General features: G+C 37.8%; 1 protein-coding gene across 3 annotated transcripts in view; it reads left to right on the forward strand.

Annotated features, from left to right (window-relative positions):
• The window catches only part of Uggt1 (UDP-glucose glycoprotein glucosyltransferase 1), a 128,468-nt gene that overhangs the window by 65,898 nt on the left and 38,650 nt on the right, over positions 1 to 23,920 (forward strand). For 2 of the 3 annotated variants that reach the window (XM_048345677.1, XM_048345679.1), the window contains exons 12-22: positions 1,255 to 1,346; positions 3,597 to 3,747; positions 7,895 to 8,014; positions 9,276 to 9,361; positions 10,637 to 10,772; positions 12,791 to 12,922; positions 14,017 to 14,181; positions 17,819 to 17,939; positions 21,682 to 21,780; positions 22,977 to 23,000; positions 23,460 to 23,554. In XM_048345677.1, coding sequence (XP_048201634.1) covers positions 1,255 to 1,346; positions 3,597 to 3,747; positions 7,895 to 8,014; positions 9,276 to 9,361; positions 10,637 to 10,772; positions 12,791 to 12,922; positions 14,017 to 14,181; positions 17,819 to 17,939; positions 21,682 to 21,780; positions 22,977 to 23,000; positions 23,460 to 23,554 — 1,221 coding nt within the window. The remainder of the gene's footprint in view (positions 1 to 1,254; positions 1,347 to 3,596; positions 3,748 to 7,894; positions 8,015 to 9,275; positions 9,362 to 10,636; positions 10,773 to 12,790; positions 12,923 to 14,016; positions 14,182 to 17,818; positions 17,940 to 21,681; positions 21,781 to 22,976; positions 23,001 to 23,459; positions 23,555 to 23,920) is intronic. The other variant, XM_048345678.1, reaches the window with a different exon arrangement.

Here is a 23,920-nt window from a genome sequence, read left to right on the forward strand (position 1 = left end):
GGGTATTGTTCAGCAGAGGCTTCAGCATGTTGTCACAGCAGTGTTTCTTTTGGGTTAGGCAGGTGTTAGGCAGCATGGTTTTCTGTGTGCAGGGCTGCCATCATCTTGGGGAACAGCAGGTGAAGGGCCAGCCCGTGTCAGGATTGTTTGTCACAGTGGGTTACCATCCTCAGCACATCAGCTCAAGAGTTTCTTGTAGTAGTCTGAAGGCTTAAGGGAGGTGTGGAGTTTTTGGTTTCATCACTGGACTTCACCAGTGGGGTTCAGCTGTTATTGATGGCCTCATAGTCTTGATTAGCATCCCAAACAGGAAAAATGACAAGATGTAATAGGGCAAAAAGTAGCAAGCTTATGCACTATTGCCTAGTTAGTACTGGTAAGCAAAGGGAAGGAAAGTCTTGGTAACTTTTTAGCTGGAAGAAGGCCAAGTCCTACTGTGGACCCTAATTATATAGATAGCTAGCTACCTTCTGACTTCATAGTAGGGATAAATCAGTTTCTTTTTTTTTTTTTTTTTTTGCCAGTCCTGGGCCTTGGACTCAGGGCCTGAGCACTGTCCCTGGCTTCTTTTTGCTCAAGGCTAGCACTCTGCCACTTGAGTCACAGCGCCACTTCTGGCCATTTTCTGTATATGTGGTGCTGGAGAATCGAACCCAGGGCTTCAAGTATACGAGGCAAGCGCTCTTGCCACTAGGCCATATCCCCAGCCCTAAATCAGTTTCTTTGATTATCCTTTGTTATGGAAGTAAAGGACAAATGTGCATATTCCATGGCTGTATGGCTTGAAGTAATTACAAGCTTCTGTTTCTTGCAGACATTCAGGGGAAGATTATTGGAAAAGGATACCAAAAGAGTAAAATGTCTTAATGGATCATGAAATGCATGTTGTTTTAAAAATTAGAGATATTAACTAGAGACTGTTTGTTTAGTTCATCCTATTTTATTTATGTTCTTGTACTTGAAAAGTGACTTAACCCTTGACTTAACTTTCTACCCCTGACATTACAGAAATATCCTCAGAATGAGAGAAGGAGGAAAGGAAAGAAGTAAGCCAACAGATCCATTTAGTGTAGTATATGCTAAGAACAGCCTGTGTGAGAATATGAGAATATAGAAGGAAATCTTAATTTAGCCTAGCATGTCAAAGTTTGTGTAGATAGGAAAGCCCAGAAACAAGAAGGTTTTGTTAAACATACTCTCACTGTGATATATATACATATATATATGATATATATATATATATTTATCTTTCAGTATTTCAAGGGAACCTTAGGATTACAGCCTGGAGATTCAGCTCTGTTTATCAATGGACTTCATATTGATTTAGATACACAGGATATATTCAGGTATGGAGAATATTTTTCTTTTTATGAGGTTTTGTAATAACATGTAGCACCTTTTGTTGTGTTCAGGTTGACTATTCCTTTATGTGGCATGAGCCAAGGTTGATGGCTTCCCTAAGTGCCTGTAGGTGGGCCTGTGCTATGGTGGGGATTGCAACATGATCCCTCATCATCTTGTGTCACAATGTGGATGCAAAGCTTGAGTGTTTTCCCAAGAGCTCTAGTTTCCTTGCTAACTGTAGAAATAGAAAAGAGCAGGTAGGTTCTTTTGCTTCTGGGAAATATGAACTATGCTTATTTACAAAGCTGTCACTGGTGTCTTAAAAGGCACCATTTGAGACCTACTGTTTTTATTGTTCCCAAAATGTAGCTCAAAACTAAGTAGCACAAATTATCTCCATGATTTAGAGTCAGATAGAATTCAGATTTTATCCTTTGAGTGATAATTGCTATAGTTGATACTGGCTTTTTAAAATAAACACAAAAGCAATTGCTAGTGCTTTAGGTGAAGTGGTTTTATAGGTTGAGGTATTTGCACGTGAATTATTTTAATTAGGCTTTTATGCCCATTTAGTACTTTAAACAGCCATGGTAATTTGGTTAAATGGATGTGGATACTTTAAAAGATTGTCCATCAGTGTTTTTATTGAATGGCTTATTGAAAAAATATACTCTGTTTTCATGTAATCTTTCTGTTTTCAGAGTATTACAAGCTAAGTACTTGCTCATTATAAGAATTTGAAATAATACTGAGATAAAGAACTAAAAAGTAAAGTTTCAGCCCATCCTATTTTTCCATCTCCCTTTCCATTCTTTTCTGTCTCCCCAGCATTCAGTTTTTCCAGACTTTTCTGTGGGTGTATGTTTGTCCCTTTGTAAGATAATGCTGATATTAAAATGTACATTATGCATGTGTAATGTTTTCATATAATGTTCTCTCTGTTTCTCTCATGTGTTGCCAAAGATTGAATCCAGGGCTTTGCACTATAGGGTTTTTTGGCTGTACTAGAAATCTCTGAGGGCCCTAGGGATTGCTTAGCTTGCTTGCTTGGCTGATGCTCTACCACTTGATCCACATCTCCAGCTCTGTATTTTGCTATTTATTTTGGAGGTGGAATCTTCTGAACTTTTCTGCCCTGGCTGGCTTTGAACCTCCATCCTCTGGATTTTAGCCTCTTGAGTAGCTAGGATTCTAGGCTTGAACCACTGATCCCTGGCTTATGTGTTACTTGAGATTATTTTCTTTTTCTTCCTTCCTTCCTTCCTTCCTTCCTTCCTTCCTTCCTTCCTTCCTTCCTTCCTTCCTTCCTTCCTTCCTTCCTTCCTTCCCTCCTTCCTTCCCTCCCTCCCTCCTTCCCTCCTGGGGCTTGGGCTTGGACTCAGGGCCTGAACACTGTCGCTGTCTTCTTTTTGCTCAAGGCTCTACCACTTGAGCCACAGTGCTACTTACAGACTTTTCTGTTTATGTGGTGCTGAGGAATCAAACCCAGGACTTCATTTCATGCATGCAAAGCAAGCACTGTACCACTAAGCCACATTCCCAGCCCTGAGATTTTTTTCTTTTTTTGAGATAATTAGGATTTGCAGCTGTTTTTTTTTTTTTGGCCAGTCCTGGCCTTGGACTCAGGGTCTGAGCACTGTCCCTGGCCTCTTTTTGCTCAAGGCTAGCACTCTGCCACTTGAGCCACAGCACCGCTTCTGGCCGTTTTCTATATATGTGGTGCTTGGGAATTGAACCCAGGGCTCCATGTATACTAGGCAAGCACTCTTGCCAGGAGGCCATATTCCCAGCCCCAGCATGTTGTTTTAACACATAACATAGAGAATGATCCATTGTTTTTAAAAACCTGAAGTATATATGTAGATTAAGGATTCTTTCTTCCTCAATCTCTTTATACATAGATAATTTCTATATTCACTGAGAAACATAAATGAACAGAAACCGAGATGCATGCACTTCTGTCCTGTGTACTCTGACAAGATGAAATAAGGACAAGAACACTCTGTTTTGTTTTCTCAACTGCTGGGATTTGGCATTGAGTTTGAACTTGGACAATTTTTTCAAGGATGTTTTAACTGGTTTTTTTTCTGTTAAATATCAGATTTTGTGTGTGTGTGTGTGTGTGTGTATGTGTGTGTGTATGCTGGGGAGTGTTATGGATCAAACTCAAGGTCTTACTCATGCTACGGAAGTACTCTACCACTGAACTAATAATCTTCAGATCTCCACTAACCAGTGTTTTCCTCCCCCAGTTTGTTTGATGTATTGAGGAATGAAGCCCGGGTAATGGAGGGTCTGCACAGACTAGGTATAGAAGGCCTTTCTTTGCACAATATTCTGAAACTGAACATCCAACCTTCTGAGGCAGACTATGCAGTAGATATCAGGAGTCCTGCTATTTCCGTGAGTAATGGGCCAAGGGCATTCTGGCCTGGGCATCTTCATTATAGTCATGTAATTTGTGTTATATGAAGTGAACTTATCTCTCTTGTTGCCATCAAAGATTTACAACTGCTTATGTGAGTCTATGTGTTTATCACATTGTTGGTTCTTAAAGTTGAATTATTGTAGCTAATAGTATTGAGACAGCAATTTTTCTAGTGGTTGTATCCCAAGGTTTCAGTTGAATATCTTGGGAAAGAGTGTTTAGTTGATTTTTCTGGCAATATGTGTAATTTAAAGTTGTTATTAAAATATGATTTTTCAGGGTTAGGAACATGGCTTAGTGACGGAGTGCTGCCCTGGATTCAATTCCTCAGTACCACATACACAGAAAAGGCCAGAAGTGGCACTGTGACTCAAGTGGTAGAGTGCTAGCTTTGAGCAAAAGAAGCTCAGGGACAGCGCCCAGGCCCTGAGTTCAAACCTCAGGACTGGCAAAGAAAAAAAAAGAGAGAAGGAAAAGAAGTCAGTTACTAACCAGACTAAAAAGGACTTTCATTTTTGTCTGCTGTGTATTATCTCTGAGCCTTTATCATCTGTAAAGAGAATGTGGGGACTAGTACCATCATGAGTGGTCATGGCCAACATGAGATGGTTGTAGAGCTGTGGCCAGCTCACTCTTGACATCTGTCTTTTGTTTCTTTGGTTTTGGAACCTCACTAATTTTGGAGAAATTTTATTGAGAGAAATAATATAGACAGTAGATTATCATTACTTGAGTTTTCACTTGATGATATAACTTATACCATTTTCTTTTTTGGTGGGGTCAGGGGTGGGGGGACAGTTCTAGAGTTTGAATTCAGGACCTGGCTCTTGATCACAGTTCACTGTTACTGCTGAGTAACACCTCCCTTTTTGCACTGATTACCTTTTTTAATGGTTATTAAGTAGTTGTACAAAGGGTTACAATTCCTTAAGTCAGATTATGAGTACAATGCTTCTTGAACAATGTCACTCCTTCCTTTGTTCTCCCCAATTTCCCCCCTCCCATGCATAGTTACATAGTTCTTTTGTTTTTTTGTACCGGTCCTGGGACTTGAACTCTGGGCTTGGGCACTATCCTTGAGCATTTTTGCTCAAGACCAGTTCTCTACCACTTCTACCACTTGAGTCACAACTATACTTCCTTTTTTTATGTGTGTGTGTATGTGTGTGTGTGTATTGGAGATAAGAGTCTCATGGACCTACCTACCCAGCTGGCTACAAAATACAATCCTCAGATCTCAGTCTCCTGAGTAGCTAGGATCACAGGCATGAGCGACCAATGCTCTGCCACAGTTCATTTTTTTTTTGCCAGTCCTGGGCCTTGGACTCAGGGCCTGAGCACTGTCCCTGGCTTCTTCCCGCTCAAGGCTAGCACTCTGCCGCTTGAGCCACAGCACCGCTTCTGGCTGTTTTCTGTATATGTGGTGCTGGGGAATCGAACCTAGGGCCTCGTGTATCCGAGGCAGGCACTCTTGCCACTAGGCCATATCCCCAGCCCTGCCACAGTTCATTTTTTACAAAGTGTACATTGACCCTTTTGGCTCACCCATCCTCCATTTCTGTACCCACCTACCCCAAAACATGTTCCAATTTCCTGGTATTTGTTTTGATAAACAGTACTTTAGAAGAGTTGAACCTTTAGATTCCTCCCCAAAATATACCCTCCTTTGGTCAATTTGTGTGTAAATGTATTGAGCCTTGTACATGTTATCATGCCTAGTTGTATTTTAGATATTGCTTCCACATATGAGAGAAAATTTGCATCATTTGCATCTCTGAGCTTACTTCATTTTGCACTAATAACTTTTGAGACAGGGTCTCTTCCTACCTGGCATGCATCTGGTTAATAGCTCACCTATTTTAGGCACGCCACTGGACCCTGCTCTGGGTTGAGCTGTAGTATGAACTTTTTTCTTCTTGGTCTGGTCTTAAACTACAAGCCTCCCAATCTCAGTTCCCAAGTAGCTAGGATTATAGGCATGAGCCACTAGTGCCTGGCCAGTTATACATTTTGATAAATGTTTATTTTTTTGCTAAAATAGTTTTAAAGAGGGTGAATGAATATAATATACTTCTACATTAACAGATTTAGAAACCATATGTCTCATCACCATTCTTACTAAATAATCATTTTGTGTCAGATCTGTGTTTTTCTTGGGGAAAGAAATGTTTTAGCTGTAAACCTCTTTGTGTTCCTTCCCAGTTTGTCATGGCTCCTCCCTGCTAGTCATGCTTCGGAAGTTGATGCACATTGCCCCATCACATATTTAACCTTTTGTTTTCTGTTAAATACTGTAAATATTTAGATAGTCCAGAGGTCTGTTGGTATCCCATGTCATTTCCTTTTATATCCAACAAGCTTGATCTCATTTTTGCGATGACCATCCATCATAATGCCAATCCCTACATTCTCTTCTGTTTTGGTTAGTTTTGGTTTGTGCTTTTGAGATGTCTCTCTGTAGCCCTGGCTGGACTTGACATTAAGATCCTCCCAATATAGCCTCTTAGATGCTGGCATTGCACTTATGTATTATTCTTTTCATTTTCTTTACAAATAACAGTGGCTTGGGGATCATTGATAATAATCTTCAATAGCTTTTTAAATAAGGCTGTTAACTAAGAAACTCATTAATAGTTTTAAATTATGAATGTTGTCACAAAATCATGTAAGACCTTTTCTTTTTTATTCAACAGATTTTTAAAGATTTTGCAGGTTGATACATGTAGATAGGCTATTATATAGTCTATAATATTTCACTTGTTTTTAGAGTAAATCATACTTTCATAACATAAAATTTAAGATGTATAAAAGGCATATAGTGATAATTCTCCTTAGTCATCAGTTAGTCATCACTTTTTTTGCTAAAGGTTATAGTCATTAACAATTAATTGGGTTTGGGTGTTGTAATAGTGGTTACAGGAGGATCCTTGAGTCTGAGGTCAGACTTTTATTTTTTTAAATACAAGGCTGGGAATGTGGCTTAGTGGTAGAGTGCATGCCTAGCGTGCATGAAGCCCTGGGTTCGATTCTTCAGCACCACATAAACAGAGAAAGCTGGAAGTGGCTCAAGTGGTAGAGTGCTAGCCTCTGAGCACAAAGAAGCCAGGGACCGTGGTCAGACCCCGAGTCCAAGTCCCAGGACTGGCAAAAAAAAAAAACCCCAAAACCCAAATGACAGCTGGGTATGAGTGCCTCATAACTGTAATCCAAGTGATTTAGGGTTACACATATCTCAGGAGGCAGAGATCTGAATATTGCAATTTGGAGCCAGCCAAGACACAAAAGTCCATGAGATTCTTTTTTTTGGCTAGTGCTCTACCAATTGAGATACACCTTTCATCCCCAGGATTCTTATCTCCGGTTAACCACAGAAAGACCAGAAGTAGAGCTTTGGCTCAAGTGAAAGAATGCTAGCCTTGAACAAAAATGGCTCAAGGACAGTACCCAGGTCCTGAGTTTAAGCCCTAGGACTAGCACAGAAAACAAAACAGAAACAAAAACAACAGAAAAATTACTTGGGCATCCTTCCAGAAAGATTCTAAGTATACATAAGTAAGGAAATCTACTTAAAGACAAATTATAGGATCATGCTGTTTATTCATTCTTTCTATGGCTATTACATTGTTTCTGTGTCTGTGTGTGTGTCTATGTGCGTGTACACACATACACACACATACACACATGCACATACACACACACACGTGGGCCAGTCCTAGGGCTTGAACCTAAGGCCTGAGTCCTGCCCCTGAGCTTTTTTTTGCTAGTGTTACACCACTTGAGCCATAGTTGCATTTCTGTTTTGTCTTTTTGTGTGGTTAATTGGAGATAAGAGTCTTAAATGGACTTTTCTGCCAGGGCTGGCTTTGAACTGTGATCCTTAGCCCTTGGTCTCCTGAGTAGCTAGGATTATAGGCATAAACCATTGACACTTAGCTGATATTTTTTATCCTAATCCTTTATTGATTTTGTTGACTTCAGATAACTTTACTTATTCTGTGGCTTGAAGAACCAAAACAGGTTATTCCTTGTGTGATTCTTAAAGTCTTACTGTTTTCTTAACTTTATATTTCATTAGCTGGTGATAAGTGTGTGTGTGTGCCATGTTATATTATTCCTTTCTAGTGGGTTAACAACTTGGAGACTGATAGCAGATATAATGCATGGCCTTCTAGTCTACAAGAATTGCTACGACCCACCTTTCCTGGTGTTATCCGGCAGATCCGAAAAAACTTGCACAACATGGTAAGGAAACCTTCTTGTCATCTGCTCATAGTTGCCTCTCCTTTGTTTTCTCTCCTGCATTGTTGTTGCATGTAGAGTGTTTGCTTCTTTTTTTTTTTTTTTGCCAGTACTGGGGCTTGGAACTCAGGGCCTGAGCACTATCCCTGGCTTCTTTTTGCTCAAGGCTCGCATTCTACCACTTGAGCCATAGCACCCCTTCTGGCTTTTTCTATATATGTGGTGCTGAGGAATCGAACCCAGGGCCTCATGTGTACGAGGCAATCACTCTATCACTAGGCCATATTCCCAGCCCTGCTTCTGTCTTTTAGTGACTGCTTTCTTATAGCCCCCACTGTCAGCTCTGGCTGTACTCCTGTTCACATGGGAGCTTTGGAATGAGTTGTTGGGCAGTGAGGTAGCAGTGTTCAACCACTCTTAGATATCCATCGGGAATACTAAGATTTAGACTATCTTTTTAGGTTTTTTAGCTTTGTATTTTAAAGCTTTTATTTCTTTGGAGAAGTTTTATGCTCATAGCAGTGTTATGTAAATTTCAAGACAGTTCTTTTTTTACTCAGAAGATTCATATTACTACTGTTTTTTTCCTTAATGTCAGAATCCCTCAAATTTACTAGTTAATTACAATCTATAAGCAAGCTATTTGTCAGCTCCTACTTGATGTTCTTCATTTTGTTGCTTTAGTGAAATCATGCAAGAGGGTTCTCTACCTCCTTCTCATTTCTTTCTCTTCTCATGGCTGCAGAAGAAGTGGTGCAGATGTGAGCTAAGATGGGGTTGTGCTTGCATGGGGCACTGCCTCTGTACTTTCCTCATTCTTGAAACTCCCTTTTGCTTAACAAGACTCAAGGTCCTTTCTGCCATGAGCAAATTGTATTAAAAGCGAGAACATGTATAAGTTCCTTAGAGCATAGTGAGGGCTTAATACATGATGACTATTACTGTAGTCTTAGAACTAAGAAGTGAATATATAAAAAGAAGAGTCTTCATTTTCTAAAGTGGGAGAGTTGGTAAAACTTGTTCTTTGTAGTAGAGTAGGTACTAGTAATCTGGATCACTATTCATATGTTAACAGGAGAAATCCATGAGAAAATTATCTTGCCTCTACTACCACATTGTTTGAATATAGAAGGAGGCATTTTCTGATCTTACAACTCTTATGTAGAGAATAGTTGTTTTAATGTACAACACTAATGATAGTTTTGTTATTCTAGGAATATTAGAATAAATGTGCTTCATGGTTCTTGTCTCTTTCCCCCAACAGGTTTTCATAGTTGATCCTGCACATGAGAGCACATCAGAGTTGATGAACACAGCAGAGATGTTCCTTAGTAATCATATACCACTAAGGTACCACTGCTGTTGAGTTGATTATATAGTCAATTACGCTGAAGTTTTGTTTGTGATTCTGAAGTACAAGTCTAGTGCTACTAAATTGTAGGGTAATTGTAGGATAGTTGTTAGACTGCCAAGGACTAAGTGTTATAAACTATTGTATGGTCTTTTGTAGTTGCAGACAGACACATTGCCATATCTACCAATGGAGCTCTCTGTGGCTAGATTTTCACTGTTGGTTTTGATGGGATATTGTTTGTAGGGTGTTACAGATCTGTGTTGAGATATTTACATTTATATTCTGGAATAATGCTTGTAATTTTACATATTGATGAAAATTAAATTAGAGTCAAGAAAATAAAGGGGAAAATAACTTTAGTGAACAAATATAACAGTATACCCCAAACCCAGCACCGAGCTAAGTAAGTGCTATGAATGAGCATATATAAGTCACATTTACTACTTTCTTCTGCATATTCCAGCAGTTTAAGAAGATCTAATACTGGGCTGGGAATATAGCTTAGCGGTAGAGGGCTTGCCTTGCATACACAAAACCGTGGGTTCGATCCCTCAGTACCACATACACAGAAAAAGCTGGAAATGGTGCCGTGGCTCATGAGGTAGAGTGCTAGCCTTGAGCAAAATGAAGCCAGGGACAGTGCTCAGGCCCTGAGTCCAAGCCCCAGGACTGGCAAAAAACCAAACAAGAACAAAAAAGAAGATCTCATACTAAGTACTTTATCAGGGAAACTATAGACCACAGACAGATATTTTGTAAGCACAGTTTTCAAGTACAAGGGATCTTATTATGGCATGTCTGTAGATATGTAATGGTATCTGTGGTTTATTCCTTTATTTTTAAATTTTGTAAACTTTAAACTTTTCTTTTGTTATAAGACAATTACATTTTTTATTTCATTTTACTTATAATTCTGGTATTGCTTTTGTTATATTCAGAGTCCCTCTTTGTCCCTTTATTTTTATAGTCTGAAAATTTACCTCTCAATTTTTGTTTTAAAAAAAAAGAGTTAAAATTACTATGTAAAACTGTAGCAACACCCTTGTTTTCATGACTCTGAAATAGCTGGCTTTAATGATAGAAAAGCCTAACCCCTGTTTTGTAAATGATGTATGTATACCTTGGCCAAACACGTTAGAGTGGGATGGGAACTGTCACTTGGGATAGTTGTTTTCTTATCAGCTAAAAAACCCAAGGAGACCACAGGCATGACATTCCTTATGGCTGCTTACATTCTTTAAGATTTTGCTTTTTCTTTTTCCCCTCTCCAGAATTGGTTTTATATTTGTGGTTGATGACTCTGAAGATGTTGATGGGATGCAAGATGCTGGAGTGGCTGTTCTTAGAGCGTATAATTACATTGTTCAAGAAAAGGATTGTTATCATGCCTTCCAGACTCTAACACATGTAGGTTTTTGTTCGGAATGGTAAATAGCTTTTTAACTTAACTCCATATAGAATACAGTATGTGGTAAGAGAATTCAGTATTTTTCTGGTAAGGAGAAAAAATTAACAGAAGTTATTCATATAAACTTTTTTAAGTGTTTTAAATTTCAGGGGTTACTTTTACATTTTAACTAATATTAACAAGTGGTTACTGTGATTTCAGCTAAGATAAGGTTACTTAGGAGCCAGATGAATAGATTAAGATATACATTTTCCCCTTTGTGGCCTGAAATTACTACTTAATACCTGCTAGTAAACAGGATATTCTCTATTTTAAAAAACATTTAATTTTTATTTCCCCTTTGAGACTCTTATAATATTTTAAAATTAGGATTTAGTTTGTTATTGAAATAAAATCTTTTATTTATTTATTTATTTATTTATTTATTTATTTATTTATTTATTTATTTGGGTGCTAGTTCTGGGCTTGAACTTAAGGCCTAGGCACTGTTTCTGAGCTTTCGTGTTCCCGGCTTGCACTCTATCACTAGAGCCACAGCTCTTCTTCCAGCTTTTTTGATGGTTAATTGGAGATAAAAGTCTTATCTAACTTTCCTGCCCTGACTGGCTTCATACCTCAGATCTCAGCCTCCTGAGTAGCTAAGGATTACAGGTGTGAACCACTAAGCCCAGCTATAAAAATCCTTTTAGACTGTCTTGTTTCCCCCTTTTTATTGTGAACTCTGAAATGCCCTGATTTGTGGATATATATGTATGTGTGTGTATGTATGTATGTGTGTATATATACACACACACACACACACACACACACACACACACGGCATTTAACATATTCAAGTTCAAAGAATTCTGTTTTCTTGTTTTTTCTTTCTGTTTTTGAGTGCAAACCATTTTATAAATGTAACTTAAAGCAATTGATTTTTACCACTTTTACTCATTAACAGGATGTTAGTCTGATTTATTATTTGTTATATTTATGGTTTAAAAGTTCATTTGGCACACTTTTTGTTCATTCATTTATTTATTTGGCAAATATTTATTGAAGGTCTTCCATGTATATAAGTCTGGTATTGGCTATAGGTTATACAAAGAAAATACCCCCCTTATCCTCAAAAACTTCGCACCTCTCTTTAAAGTTTTTGTTTTCCTTTTGGATATGTGCATGAAAGAAGAGATTATTCAAATTTTCACTTTTGTTGAGTTTTTATTACAAAATAACACATTCTTCTTCATCATCATCATCATCATCATCATCATCATCATCATTTTTGCCAGTCCTGGGGCTTGAACTCAGGACCTGAGCCTCTCTGGGCTCAAGGCTAGTGCTCTGCCACTTGAGCCACAGTGCCACTTTCATCTTGTTCTGTTTATGTGGCACTAAGGAATCAAACCCAAGGCTTCATACATTCTAGATAAGCACTCTACCACTAAGCCACATTCCCAGCCCTTTCATTATTTTTTTAATCCAGTAATTTTACTAGCCATTTAAAATACCTCTCGTCTTTCTCTTCCCTGATCTTCCCTAAAGATAGAATCATTAAACTTACCTTGGATCCTAGAGGTATTGAAGTATACACATATACAGTTCTCTCTTGTTTTTAATGTTTCTTAAGTACAGAGATTATGCCATACATACTTTTCAACACTTCTTGCCCTAAAGATTATACACATGAGTTATTTTGTTTTTGATATTTGTTGTGTTGTATTTGGTTTTTCACAGTGTCTTGTTACACAGTTGGCCTGCCTCATCTTTCCTAGTGCTGGGATTACAGTTGTGTACCACTATGTTCAGATTCAGATTTTTTGGTGCATTCTTTTCATTTGAGATTGGATATGACAGCTTAGATTATTTTAAGAAATATTTTAACCTAAAGTGTCTTAATGAGGTATATGGTAATGGAAGAGTTGCTGTTTTGATCAATTTGCCTCTTAAGAACAATAGTCATAGAAAGCTTTCTTAATAAACTTTAAAATTTAGATTTAAAAGTATAGTTTATTACCTGTTTTTCTTTCTTCAGATCTATAACAAAGTGAGAACTGGAGAAAAAGTAAAGGTTGAGCATGTGGTCAGTGTCCTGGAGAAGAAATATCCATATGTAGAAGTTAACAGCATTTTGGGCATTGATTCTGCTTATGATCAGAATCGGAAGGTAAACAATTCTTTTGTTCTTTTCAGGTGTACTGTCCTTGGGCATTTACCCTTCCTTGCAGAGTGGCTGGGTTCTTATGGTGGCATTTGTGATAGTTTCTCGTGTGTGTGTGTGTGTGTGTGTGTGTGTGTGTGTGTGTGTGTGTGCATGTCTGTCTGTCTGTCGTACTGGGGCTTGAACTTAATGCATAGATGTTGTCTCTGAGATTTTGTGATTAAGGCTAGAATTCTACCACTTGAGCCACTACTTCTGGCTTTTTGGTAGTTTTAATTGATCATGCTGGCTTCATTTTTCCATCCTCAGATCTCAGCCTCCTAAATAGGATTACAGGTGTGAGCCACCTGTACATGGCTGGAAATTAATTTTTTTGTATTTAATGTTTTTTTCAGTGGGACATTTAATACAGTAAGAAACCATTACTGCAAAGAAGACAATTGATCAGTTTATTGAAAATATATATTAGGACAAGAATGAAGAAAAATTTCTTTTAATTCATTTAGAGCATATTAAACTACCCTGCTCTATTCCTGAGCAATACCCTCAATACCCTCTCATGTCTTCTGTAGATGTCTGACCTATACCCAATGTACCTTTTTTGAGTTTTCAATCATCCAGTTTATTCTTATAGTCAGAACAACCTTTTCTTTCAGTGCTCATAACTTATTAATTTACATAACATTAAATTGTGTTATTTAATGAAAATAATTGTATTAGTGTTACAATTCTTGCCTTGGGACCTGGTGCAACTGATTCTTGTATGTGCTCAGCTGTGAAGAGCAAAAATAAGTGAGTTTCTAGAGAGCCACTCATCAGTTCAACATGTTGTTCTGTTGTACAGTGCTGGCCATAATATGTATATTTTGGTAGCCTGTTCTACACATACATAATCATTCCCTCATTTAAACGTTAAACTCCCTAATTCAATCTTGGATTTCCAGTAACTATGATATCTCTTTTTAAAAAAGAAGTACCTTTAGATATTTCTTCTTTATCATATTTTTATTGTTGCTGTTGTTTTTAGAAAAGGCATGTAAACAAAAACACACTTTGTTCTATTTCTATCATACCTGTTTTTGTGTTTTTCTGTGTTCTAGGAAGCTAAAGGCTACTATGAGCAGACTGGTGTTGGTCCACTGCCTATAGTTCTCTTCAATGGGATGCCCTTTGAGAAGGAACAGCTAGATCCTGATGAGTTGGAAACAATCACAATGCACAAAATTTTGGAGACGACTACTTTCTTCCAAAGAGTGGTATACTTGGTGAGTGGCATTCCCAGGTTGACTTTGAAAGAGTAGTTTGCTTTTATTTTTATAGTTTCTGAAGTAGGTAATAACATTCTTTTAAGCATCACACTTTTTCAGGTGCCACAAGCAATCGGTTTACAGGCTCCTAGGAAGCTCTCCTATAAGGATAAAATATTCACAAGACTTGTATGTATCGTAACTAACATCGCAAATTTTGTTGGTTTCAGGGTTAGGTTTTTAATTTTTAAAATTGTGAGAATTTATGAGATATTTTGTACTATTATTAAGGAATTCTCACTTTGGAAATAGCTTATAATTATAAATGTATGTATGTGTGCATATGTGTATATATACTTATACATATAGTTATTGAGATTTAGTTCTCAGACTATTCAACTCATCTTTTTATATTAAAATAATATAAATAATTTGTAGCTTTAGGGATGGAACCCAGAGTCTCATGCATGGTAGGCAAATGCTCTACCACTGGAGTTATAACACTGACGCCAAAATTGGCTTTTTAAAATAATGTATAAGCCAGTAGTTAAGACTATTTACACAGACTTTTGCAACCATCAGCTATAATTTCCAAACATTATAGTCATCAAAAGAACTCCATACACAATAGTAGTTTTCCTCATTCTGTCCTTCCCCCAGCCACTCTACTTTCTTTTTCTATGGATTTGCCTCTTCTAAGCATTTCATATAAATAGGATGGCAGAGATCAGGCTAATACCAGATTGATATGATGCTGCTCTAAATCCCAGTCTGGTATTTATATGGTTGGTCTTGCTGATATTACAAACCTGTCATCATCAAGTAAGCATCAGTTAAGGCTTCACATGTATCACCTTGTTGCACGCACTGTAAGATGTGATCTAAGGGACCCAGTATGACTAACAAAGATACTTTTTTTAAAACCACTGTTTTTACAGGTTTCCTCCCAAATATCAGAGACAGATGCCACTCATAGATATCAGAAGTATATGGTAGGGCTGGGAATATGGCCTAGTGGCAAGAGTGCTTGCCTTGTATACATGAAGCCCTGGGTTCGATTCCTCAGCACCACATGTATAGAAAACGGCCAGAAGGAGCGCTGTGGCTTGAGTGGCAGAGTGCTAGCCTTGAGCAAAAGGAAGCCAAGGGACAGTGCTCAGGCCCTGAGTTCGAGGCCCAGAACTGGGGAAAAAAAATCCCCCTCAAAAGTATATGGTAGATATATTTAGACATATGTAGATACATTTGCAGTTTTTATTATAGTAAGAGATGCAGTATAATTCATAATCTTGCCCAATCATCACCATAATCTATCTCCATCATTTTAAACAAACTATCTTCACATAAAGTAATAGTTCCTCCTTGACTCCTCCATCGACCACTGGGACCACTATCCATAAGAAAGAGTGTAAGATGTCCACTTTTTCCTGCAGTCCTCAGTACCCTGAGGAGGTAGGCATTTGCCCTTTATTACTGCCACCAGCTCTAAACACCTCCAATCCCAGTATGAGCATCACTTGTGGATTTGGAATAAGGAGAAAGGACAGGAATGAGAATATTGCCTAGAGAAAGATTCAACTAGAACCCAGTGAATTATGCTCAGTTCTCTACTCCCTACAGCTAAGTACATAAGCTGTAGAACATCCCCTCAGGACCCCCCACTTAGGATAGTGGTATCTGATACATCAACAGTCTTTCAGGGCATGGGGAAGGGGAAGTTTGCACACATAGGTGCTCACATTGGGTACCAGAGAGCTATCTATATACAGCTATCTATATACATGGAAACTCCCCCACTTTAGCCCTCTCCCCTATTTTGCCATCCTCCAATAGGGAACTATATTGGTTTGAGAGAGTCACCTTAGGGACTACTCTGCCAGGCATGCTTCCCTCCTCACATCTTCAATTTTTTAAATTAAATCTTTTTATTGTTACTATAAAGGTGATATACAGAAGGGTTACCATGTCATAAGTCAGGTAATAGGTGCATTTCTTTTTGGACAGTATTACCCCTTCACATCTTCATTTTGGCCCATCTGTAACAGCAATGAGATTAGGCAGCCGATCTCCTGGACTTCTGTTACTTAGAGTTGAACAAGGAGGTAACAGACTTCCTAGCCACTCCTAAAGCACTGCGCAGTTTGGATTGTCCATCTTTGAATTGTGCTTTTCATTTGAATTATACTAGTTTTTATTTATTTGGGGTTCTAATCCTTTATTAGATATATGTTTTGTAAATATTTTCTCTGTCCCATGGCTTGTCTTTTTTTCCCCCAATTTATTTTATTGTTATTATAAAGGTGATAGAGGAGTTAAAGTTTCATAAGCCAGGTGATGAATACATTTCTTTTTGGATAATGTCATCCCTTTTAATAATGTCTTGATGCCCAAGATTTTAAATTTTGATAAGTCCAATTTATTATTTTTGTCTTTGTATTTTAAATATTTTGCTGAAGAAGTTATTGCTAAATCCATTGTTAGAAAATTTTCCCCAATGTTTTTTTTGAAGTGCATTGTACTTTTAGATCTTTAGTGTAGGTCTTTGATCTATTTTGGGTTAATTCTTATATATGGTATAAGGTAAGATCTCACCCAACCTCACTTTTTTGCATGTTGGTATAGTTTATCCAGCTTAGTTTTTAGAACAAGACTAGAAATAGATTTTTGAAAGAAGTGAATTATTTCATTGCTACTGTATTCATACAAAAAAAAATCTTTGGTTGAATTTCATTGCATGTTCTCTAATGTATAAGAGGAGATCTTTTCTAAAGTATGCCACCTTATGTTAAGAAATGAAGCTATTAGAAGGAGAATAAAGTCCATTTGTTTTGTGGTACTGGAGATTGAACCTAGGGTTTTGTGCTAGCATGGCTAGGGGCAAGTACTCTACAACACTGAGCTTTCACTCCAGCCCTCATCTTTGTTTTGTTAGATAGAGTTCTGTGTAGCCCAGGCTGACCTAGAACTTACAGTGCAATCAAGGCCATTCTCCTGCCTCAGTTGCCTGAGTGGAATTACTGGAACTATAGGAGTGGCTTCAAAATTTCATTTGAACGAATAACTGATTTAACTTGTCTGTACTGTAGCTTCCTTATTTTTTCCTTTTTTAAATTATTTAAAATTTTTAAATTGTTATTATAAAGGTGATATACAGAGGGGTTACAGTTATATAAAGAGTACCCTTCCCTCACTCTCTCCCAGTTTTTCCTTCTCATCCCCACCAGCTTCTTCATTTTAAAATGAATATTACTAAACATCCTGCTTGGTAATGGCATGTAACTTTTATCTTTAGTTGCTTAAAAGAAGAAGAAGAAGAAGTAAAAGAAGAAGAAAAGAAAAAAAAGAAAGAAACAGTTGCAGTGTTGGGACCAAACCTAAGACCTTGCACATGCTAGGCCAGTGGTCAGCCATGGAGCCACATTCCCAGCCCTTGTGTTTTTTCAGACAGGCTCTTTCTGTGTTTCTCAGACTAGCCACTGCCTCCTGAATTCTGTGATTATAGGTAGTACAGCCACACCTAGTTTTCCCACACCAGTATTTATCTGTTATCAGCATATGAGAAGCTGTTGTAAAATGAATAATGCTTTATTTCCCAGTGAATTGTTATTGATTATATTAAACACCGAATCCTTTTTCTGTATCTTTTTTCCTATAGGGTGAACTCTCTCATGATCAAGATGTGGTAGAATATATCATGAATCAGCCAAATGTTGTTCCACGAATCAATTCTAGGATTTTGACAGCTGAGCGAGAGTACCTGGATTTAACAGCAAGTAGTAAGGAGCATTTCAGAAACAAATTTTGGCATTTTGATTTGTGTTTCATATTCTTTGCATTTATTCAATTGTAATGTTAAGAAGATAAGCCAAGATGATACCAAGAATTTATGTTTAGGGCTGGGGATATGGCCTAGTGGCAGGAGTGCTTGCCTCCTATACATGAGGCCCTGGGTTCAATTCCCCAGCACCACATATACAGAAAATGGCCAGAAGTGGCGCTGTGGCTCAAGTGGCAGAGTGCTAGCCTTGAGCAAAAAGAAGCCAGGGACAGTGCTCAGGCCCTGAGTCCAAGCCCCAGGACTGGCCAAAAAAAAAAAAAAAGAATTTATGTTTAAATTTACTGTGCTTTGATTTCATAGTATGAGCTTCTAAATTCACAAGAATTTCCTTCTAAGAAGATCAATTTTTTCTGTATGAAATCTTCTTAACTTCAAAAAATATTCAGTGCCAACTAAACAGACACTAAAATAGATCTATATTATTGGTGTCCTATGGCCATAAAGCAGTTAAGCAGTTCTCTTCTTCTTGATTGTTCTAGAATCAGAGACCAATAATATCAATGAATATTTCAACTAATTTATACTCTGGGGGGCTGGGAATATGGCCTATTGGCAAGAGTGCTTGCCTCGTATATATGAAGCCCTGGGTTCGATTCCTCAGCATCACATATGTAGAAAACAGCCAGAAGTAGCTCTGTGGCTCAAGTGGCAGAGTGCTAGCCTTGAGCAAAAAGAAGCCAGGGACAGTGCTCAGGCCCGGAGTTCAAGACCAAGGACTGGGCAAAAAAACAAAAAAAATTTTTTTACTCTGGAATCTTAAGACTGCCTTTAGAAATATGTATTAGTTCTGCCTGGTGTGGTTGTGCATTGCTATAATCCCAGCAACTCTTAGGAAGTTGAAGCAGGAAGACTGCATGTTGTGGCCAGCCTTGGCTGCACAGTGAGTTAGGAGACCAGCCTAGAGCTTACTGTGGTTTGTTTTTGTTTTTAAATAGCTATTTCATTGAGATACAATGTACATGCCATAAAACACAAAGTTTTTGTTTAGTTTCTGGGGATAAAACCCAGGATTTCATATATGCTATGTGAGTGCTTTAGCATGGAACTACCATCCCAGACAAAATCTCAACTTGTTTGTTTTGTTTTGTTTTTTGCCATTCCTGGGGCTTGAACTCAGGGCCTGAGCACTGTCCCTGGCTTCTTTTTGTTCAAGGCTAGCACTCTACCACTTGAGCCATAGCTCTACTTCCAGCCCTTTCTATATATGTGGTGCTAAGGAATCTAACCCAGGGCTTCATGTATACGAGGCTAGTACTTTACCACTAGGTCATATTCCCAGCCCAGAATTTAAAAAAAAAAAATTTTTTTTGCCAGTCCTGGGCCTTGGATTCAGGGCCTGAGCACTGTCCCTGGCTTCTCTTTGCTCAAGGCTAGCACTCTGCCTCTTGAGCCACAGCGCCACTTCTGGCCGTTGGTATATATGTGGTGCTGGGGAATCGGACCCAGGGCTTCATCTATATGAGGCAAGCTCTCTTGCCCGAGCCCAGAATCTCAACTTTTAAAAATACACATTTGGTGCTTTTTAGTTTATTCTCAAAGTTGTGCGTTCATTACCACTAATACAAGAACATTATTATTACCACAGAAATAACCCATATACTGCTGAGAGTGGTGGTATACATCTGTTATCCTATCATTTGGGAGGCTGAGGCAATAGAATTGCAAGTTTGAGTCCAGCTCTGGTTATGTACCAAGCTCACAAAACAAAACAAAAACAAAGCACACATGTATCCATTAGTAGTCACTCTCCATTCTTCTTTGTTCTTTGGCTTCCACTTTTGTTTCAGTTGGCTTCTGTAAGAATGCCTTTTAGGAGCTAGGTTGAATCCATGTGTAGTTTGTCCTTTATATCTTCTGTTGAGATGCTGAAGGCCATGTCAACAAACATCTAGGTATAAGGAAGAGCTGTCAACACTTACCTGTCATGATTCCTTATTGGAGAAGGAAAGATATGTGATATCATAATCAAACTGTTGTTTGTTGTAGTTGAGTAGAATACAGATTTATTTATGGTCGTTACTTTATGGCATTTGAAACAAGTTCTGAAATTGAAATTCTTTTAGGCAGATAAAAATACAAATATATGATAATATTTTAAGTGTATGTATGTATATAATAGTTATAAGCATACACATAGAGAAGAAAAAAATACAGACATTTAAAAGAAACTGCTGAGAAAGTGAGCTAAGTTGTTTTCTTCAAAGCTAGTATTAGCTTCTTACAAGAAGTTTTGGTAGAGTAAGGCAAGAAGAATTTGAGTTTTTCTTGTTTCTGACATTTTAAATAAATCTAGAAGGATATTCTTTTATCTCACTGCATTAAGAAACTCTGTAGAAATGCCAAATGGATTTCCTTTTCTACCCAATGTTGTGGTAAGGAGCTTTGAAAAACAGTGCTGGGCCAGATGTGTGGATGTTATTGAACCTGGTACAGGTGTCAGTAAAGAGGCATTGCCATCCTCCCTTCCCTTCCTCTCCCCTCCCCTGCCCTCTTTTTGTCCAAGACCCAGACTTGAACTCAGTACCTGATATTTGCTCATTGGCTGGCACTCTACCAACTTAGCCATGCCTCCAACCCTTTATACTACTGACTAGAAGGCAACATCATCATCACTCAGGCTTCTCTAGCTTTTGTTGTCCTGGGACCTTGCAAAAAGTGTTACTTGGATTAGCTTCTGTGCAACTAAATACTTTGAAGAAATGAACTTAAAAGGAGGAATTGTTTATTTTTGGCTGATGGTTTTAGCGGTTGGCTCCATTGTTTTGGTTGTTGTGCTAAGGCAGAACATTATGTAAGGGACTACTGTGGTCCCAGTATTTCCTTAGAGGCTAAGATCCTACCTCCTCCCAGTAGTACCACAAGCTAGTGACCAAGCCTTTTAACACAAGGACTTTTGGGGTACATTTAAGATCCAAACAAAAAAGATACTCCTTTTTAAGATTGTGGTGTTCTCTTTTCTTCATGAAGCATGTCTGATTGCACTGGAGGCATTGTTGAATGAAAAAATAGATGGTGAGTAGTTAGCCAGGCAAGTGTGCTTGGTGAACAGTGCTGGAGAGAGTATTGTGTGTACTTATACAGTGCTTAAGACCAGAAAGATTACTGCACACTAGACTGGAGAACATTTTATAACTAGGGATAAATTATGTACTAAGTAGTTTATAGCCAGGGAATGACTAGATGAAACTGAAATTTTAGTGAGAGTGATCTGAGGAGAAATAGCAACACTGCCACTGGGCACTGATCAGAGAAGATAGATATCTGAACAAATGGAAATGACTTTTTGTTTCTGTTAAGATCAGTAAAAAAATGTTAAACATGAAGTATAAAAGTTGAGTTTCATATTTCCTGTATCCCATAGGAAAGGGAAGAGCATACTCTAGTGGATGGACTAGGGAGGGAGAGATGAATTAAGACATTATTTTTCAGTGGGAATGAGAATAGTAAAACTGGCATATATGGAAGTGTTAACTATGCAGAGCATGTGTGTATTCATTAACTTTATATCTTAAAGTGTGTTAATTGAAGTTAATTATAAATGTGGTTAAATAAACATAGAACTTCACTTACGCATTTTCATATGTCTTATAGTCAAAGGAGGGTATTAATTAAATATTAATAGTAGATTGAATTGAGGCATATTTATTATGTATCTATTTCATTGTTTCTTTTTTCCCCAGATAACTTCTTTGTGGATGATTATGCTCGATTTTCTGTCTTGGATTCCCAAGGCAAGACTGCTGCTTTAGCTAACAGTATGAACTATCTTACAAAGAAAGGTAATCCACCTAGGGCTTATCTTGAATTTAACATTTTTATTGTTTAATATTTACAAGCATATTTGAATCTTAATGTCATTTGGGGAAAGAGAGTCCATAACTCTTTTTAATACTTTGATTCCAATATGTTTAAAAATTTGAATTCTTGGGCTGGGGATATAGCCTAGTGGCAAGAGTGGTGCCTCGGATACACGAGGCCCTAGGTTCGATTCCCCAGCACCACATATACAGAAAACGGCCAGAAGCGGCGCTCTGGCTCAGCTGGCAGAGTGCTAGCCTTGAGCGGGAAGAAGCCAGGGACAGTGCTCAGGCCCTGAGTCCAAAGGCCCAGGACTGGCCAAAAAAAAAAAAAAAAAAAACTGAATTCTTGGGGCTGGGAATATGGCCTATTGGTAAGTGCTCGCCTCATATACATGAAGCCCTGGGTTCGATTCCTCAGCACCACATATGTAGAAAAAGCCGGAAGTGGTGCTGTGGCTCAATTGGTAGAGTGCTAGCCTTGAGAAAAAAGAAGCCAGGGATACTGCACAGGCCCTAAGTTCAAGCCCCAGGACTGGCAAAAAAATTTTTTTTAAATTCTGTCTTCATAAATTTTGTGTTAGCTTTTATGGTTAAAAGGGAAAACTTCAAAAAAAAAGGGGGGGTACTTCAATTCAAAATGGAAAAAAATAATACAAAAATGAGCTCATGAACTGAAAATTAGTTTGACTGTTCTTTTTAGTAACCAACATAGGGTTGGTTTTATTTTAGTATTTGTAATTTTATTGTAAAAAAGCCTTTACCTAGTTTTAAACTGGCTTTTATGTAGGGTTATTTGGTTAAGCTAATATTGTGTCAAAGGAATTTTTTTAATAGTAGACAGATTCTTTTCCCCTCTGGTCATACTTACCATCCTTTCAATTAAGAAAAAACTGGATGTCACTTAAGACAGATATTTTTATCCCTGCTGTGGTCTTTTCCTGAAAGGATTTCTGGTTTCCTGTATATACGTATATTTATGCCATCACTCTACCAGGTTCCTCAAAGAAATTTTTTCTGAAGAGTCCTAGAACAGTGCTATAGTGTGATGGGACTCAAGAGCAGAAAGAGGCATGGGCCATGTTAGTACCATTAAAATTTTTGACTTTCATGGTGGTTGTTAATTATAGAAATGACTTTTTCTTTTCTTCTACTCTTTTCCCTTTGCCTTTGTTCAGGAATGTCCTCCAAGGAAATCTATGGTAATGCATTACTTCAGAACGTTCTATTCTTTTTCTTGGTTATCTTTTGGGGCTTCCGGGACCATTGTTATTCAGAATTTATTGACACTTTATTGTGATGTTTCTGGAACCTGTGGGTAATGGTAGACTATCAATGTAGATAAATTTGTCTAAATGTTTATAAAGAATAATATTTCAGGAAGTTACAAATTAATAAAATTAAAGACTACACTATATTACCCACATGTTTCATTTTACATGCTAACTAATCCCAGACCACAGCATAGTTAATCAGTGCATGTGGAATGTTACCTTCATTTTGATAGAGAAGTTTCACTAATTTTGTTTTGTACCTTTATTAAACTGTTTATTTTCTTATTTTTTGCATGGTTTTCAGAGATTCTTTGGATTAATAACAGTGTTGAAACATAGTATGTGACTTTTTCTTTCAGTCAATTTGTTGTTTCTGTTTTTCTGCAGATGATACTTTTATTAGGCCAGTAACTTTTTGGATTGTTGGTGATTTTGATAGTCCTTCTGGACGGCAGTTACTCTATGATGCTATTAAACATCAGGCAAGTATCTTGGACTTCATTCTGTTTCTTTTTGCTTTTGAGTAGTTCTCCTGGTCATCCTTGCACTGATGGGATTATCTAGGGGCCTTGAGGGATCCACTTTTCTAGTGCTTGAGGGAAAGGAGCATTTAACTTTAGCTGATGTTGAGTAGTTAAGAAATTGATTTCTTATCGACATTACATTTAAAGCCCTAGGCGAACTTTCTTGGGCGTGGCCACGTGGCTACTGTATATGTTCTTGATACAGTGTATATTGTATATATGTCTACCTGACCTAGAGAAGGGATAGAAAAACAGGGCGTAAGATATCACAAGAAATGTACACACTGCCCTACTATGTAACTGTACCCTTTTTGCACAACACCT

This window comes from Perognathus longimembris, chromosome 4 (genome assembly GCF_023159225.1).
Source record: "Perognathus longimembris pacificus isolate PPM17 chromosome 4, ASM2315922v1, whole genome shotgun sequence".
Taxonomy (NCBI): Eukaryota; Metazoa; Chordata; class Mammalia; order Rodentia; family Heteromyidae; genus Perognathus; species Perognathus longimembris.